This window comes from Pyxicephalus adspersus, unplaced genomic scaffold (genome assembly GCF_032062135.1).
Source record: "Pyxicephalus adspersus unplaced genomic scaffold, UCB_Pads_2.0 Sca2857, whole genome shotgun sequence".
Lineage (NCBI taxonomy): Eukaryota > Metazoa > Chordata > Amphibia > Anura > Pyxicephalidae > Pyxicephalus > Pyxicephalus adspersus.
In genome coordinates this window covers 1-3,508 of record NW_027319863.1, presented here as the reverse complement: position 1 = coordinate 3,508, position 3,508 = coordinate 1, and the positions used below count along the sequence as shown (strand labels likewise).

Here is a 3,508-nt window from a genome sequence, read left to right as displayed (position 1 = left end):
AGCTTTTTTGTATTGAGTTCAATGCAAAGGAACTCAATACAAAATTTTGAATTTCCCGCCCCGCCTCCCTCCCGCGCCGACGCATGCAGCGACGTCACCGAGCATCTCAGGCATGCGCAGAAGGAGCCCTTTCGGCAAAAGGGAAAAAAATTGCTGATCTCACGCATGTGCAGTGAGATCGGCAAGTTTTTTCCCATCTACAACACCTGATATCACACCTGTGTAGGAAGAAGAACCCGAAAAAAGAGGAGAAGATGGCGGCGCCTAGCGCGTTGGCCCGAAGACGGATACTGGGATGACGTGGGACCAATTGAAGAAACCTCCAGACAGATCGACTGCTCTGCGGGATTGAAGGTAAGTGTATTTTTTTTTGTTTTGGGTAGTTTTTGGGTTTACTTCCTCTTTAAGGGGTTTTCTCACATGAACTGCCTGCCTCAAACCCCCCACAATATTGTATTGGATTTTAAATCAGGGTTTGAAATAGGCCATTACGTAACCTTCTGTTTTCCTTATTCTGAGCCATTCCTTGATAGTTTCACAATAGTTTTGAATCATTATCACATTAAGGATCCATTTCTATTTTTTTTAACTTTTAGAAAGATATCTGACATTTTATCAAGCACACCTTGACATGATGCAGAATTTACATTTGACTGCATACTATGCCCTAAAGCTGTAAAGCAACCCTGAGTTTTTTTTTTCCTAGAAAGTAGTCTTTGGTTTGCCCACATTTTATTGTGGCCAGTCATGGCACATTGTTCTAGAATGCCTGTAGTCCTGTTCTAACACCTTATTCTAATTTCATAAATTTTAAATGGTGATAAATGTAAAGGCTGTACTTACTTTCTCCACACAACAAATCTAAATTTTCAATGATTTATAGTTTGAGAATATATGCACACCATATCTTCTTTGTGTGTCATATGCTCAAGTGCATTACTTTTATATGCCGGCACTATTTAAATTAGGCTCTAATATATAAACAAAATTACTTAAAAATTAACTTTTTTACTTTTCCAATTCAGATAAAATGTACACATCAAATTCATTATATAACATTATTATTATTATTTATATTACCAGACGTGTTACAAATGTATATGTGCATATTTTATCAGAAGGTTTTCTATATTTATAATTTGATCCATGTTCCAATTTCATTTAATTTGATGATTTTACAATTCCAATTTTTTATTTGAAATATAAATTTGATATATATCCAGATAGGTTATACTCTAAAAAGTGAGAATTATTTAAAAAATGCATATTTTAAAGCATTTTTTTTATAATTTTATCTTTTTTAGCTTGGGGGCATTTTGAAGCCTCAGAAAAGCATTGGCACTCCTTAAAAAATATTTCGTTTTCCAGGTTTCTGTTTTTAATGTATTCTTTTCCTCTTGCCCAAATTTAATAAAATGTTTGTTTTTTTTGTTTGCAGAACATATCCTTTTTAATGTATAAGAATTTAATCGTACTTTCTAATGCAAGTCAGTTTATGAATGTTATTTTAAACACCCATTATACCGAATATTTTTGGGACACATACCGTCCACCCAATGTATACCTTTATGTTTATGCTCTGAATCTAATCCTTACCCTATCCTGTAATAACTTTAAGTTTTAACCTTAACCTTTAAAGTTTAACCTTTAACCTTAAACTCTAAACTTCAAAAAACTAGAAAAGCAAATCCGATCATGCATAATATATGTTATGAACCTAAATACCATTATTACCACCTAACACAAAGGGGATAATTTACTATAGGATTTAAGGCTAATAAACTGGCAATCTATTTTTCACTCTGCAAAGGATAATTGAAGTTGAACTGAAGTCTGCTAAACTAAATTCATACACTAAACTTCCAACGATTTAGTTCTTGAAAGGAGATAATTCATTTTGGTAAGTGAACAGCCTAAAACACCTAGTAAATAGCCCTATTGAATTAAATTATCGGCATCAAAAGTCTGTGGCAAAATGTCCCAACTAAAAAAAAGTACATATATCTCAAGCCTGAAGAATAATATTGAAAATCCAGCTACCTTTGAAAATGTCTTGGTCATGCAGCAAAGCATGCAGTTATGGAAGCCACTGATACAAAAGACAATCATGCAGAGCATTTCTTTGATCTGCCTGGTCCAGCCAAAAAAAGCAGCACTTACCCATTTCCTCCAATTCTGATGTCATGGATTTGGAGCGCAATGATATTGCAGGTGGAGTAACACGCTTTGTTTGTTGGGGCACTGAAATAAAGAAAAAATGTTATTCTCTTCATAAAGATGTCAATTTTAAACCTTTGCTAGTGTTGTGAGATTTGTTTGTATAATAGAACACACTTTTGATTTTTGTAAACGTCTACCCTATCAAAAGAATTTCAAATAAAAACAAATAAGCATGCAAACTAAATAGTAAATAAAAATGTGCCATTTGGAAAACCAAGGATAGTCCCACAAATGTGGGAGCCCAATCAAAGTTTGATAAAAGGGTAATCCTCCACAGTAGTAAAGAACCAATAACTAGATAGTAATAGTATCACAACATGGACAAACCTTTTTTCCTCATAGCATCCTCCATTTCAGGGTTCCGTGTCACCATGACAACTTTTACCATTAAGTTGTTTCCTCCCTGCCGAATCATGTTTACTACTTGACGGTGTCCAACTTTCACCACATTTTGACCATTCACCTAAGAAGAGTAATCATATCACCAAACAGATTTTCTTTGCACTAAATAAATTTCAATCTTTACATAAAAATGTTCGGGTTTTATAACTGGGAGCAATGACAAGTGAAACAGGAAAATTACAACTACTTGGTACAGGTTAGAAAACGAAAACTAATGTCTGGATGCTTCTGCAATCTCTTCATCTGAACAGGTCTCTATAATTTAATGTAACTTCCTTTAGCATTCTTCCTCCCATTGGCAAAAGAGGGATGGCCAGAACTAATAATTAAAATTCAGTTAAACTACTTAAAAAAAACATAATTTAAAAATGTGTGTCTTTTATCACTGCTTGGAGACCAGATTTGTTTGCAAAGACACAGTAACCAGGTGCATCTGATTTACAAAATGAGAATGATAACTTACACTTTAAAGGAACTATAGAGAATAAAAGTTCATGTGGTTTTGCATGTTCAGTTTATTTGGCAAGGGTATGTGAGTGTAATGGATATAGGAGGTACCTCAATTAAAAAGTCTCCCATTCGCAGCCCTGCTCGCCAGGCCACTCCACCTTCATCCACACTTTCCAGGTACTGGAGTGCTGGGAAGGCTGGAGTTGGAGTGAATTCTTCAATTGGGGTTTGTGCTGCAAAGAAACATAATAAATCTCACATCATTATTCTACATTTGGTTTGCATCCGTGATACAAGTTTTTTTTTTTCAAACTACCCTGTTTCCCCGATGATAAGACACTGTCTTATTTTTTTTTGAAGGCCAAAATATGCTCTAGGGCTTATTTTCAGGGGGATGCCTTATTTACCCATGAAGAAGACTACAGTACACAGTTAT

General features: G+C 34.7%; 1 protein-coding gene across 1 annotated transcript; it reads right to left on the bottom strand.

The window, feature by feature from the left end:
• Positions 1 to 1,959: 1,959 nt before the first annotated feature.
• LOC140321359 (SH3 and multiple ankyrin repeat domains protein 2-like) lies at positions 1,960 to 3,305 on the bottom strand (the record flags this gene model as incomplete). Its single annotated transcript, XM_072398147.1, has 3 exons — positions 1,960 to 2,241; positions 2,548 to 2,683; positions 3,181 to 3,305. Coding segments are annotated over 3 exons (425 nt in total), but the record flags the coding sequence as incomplete, so codon positions are not given.
• Between the last annotated feature and the right edge of the window lie 203 nt (positions 3,306 to 3,508).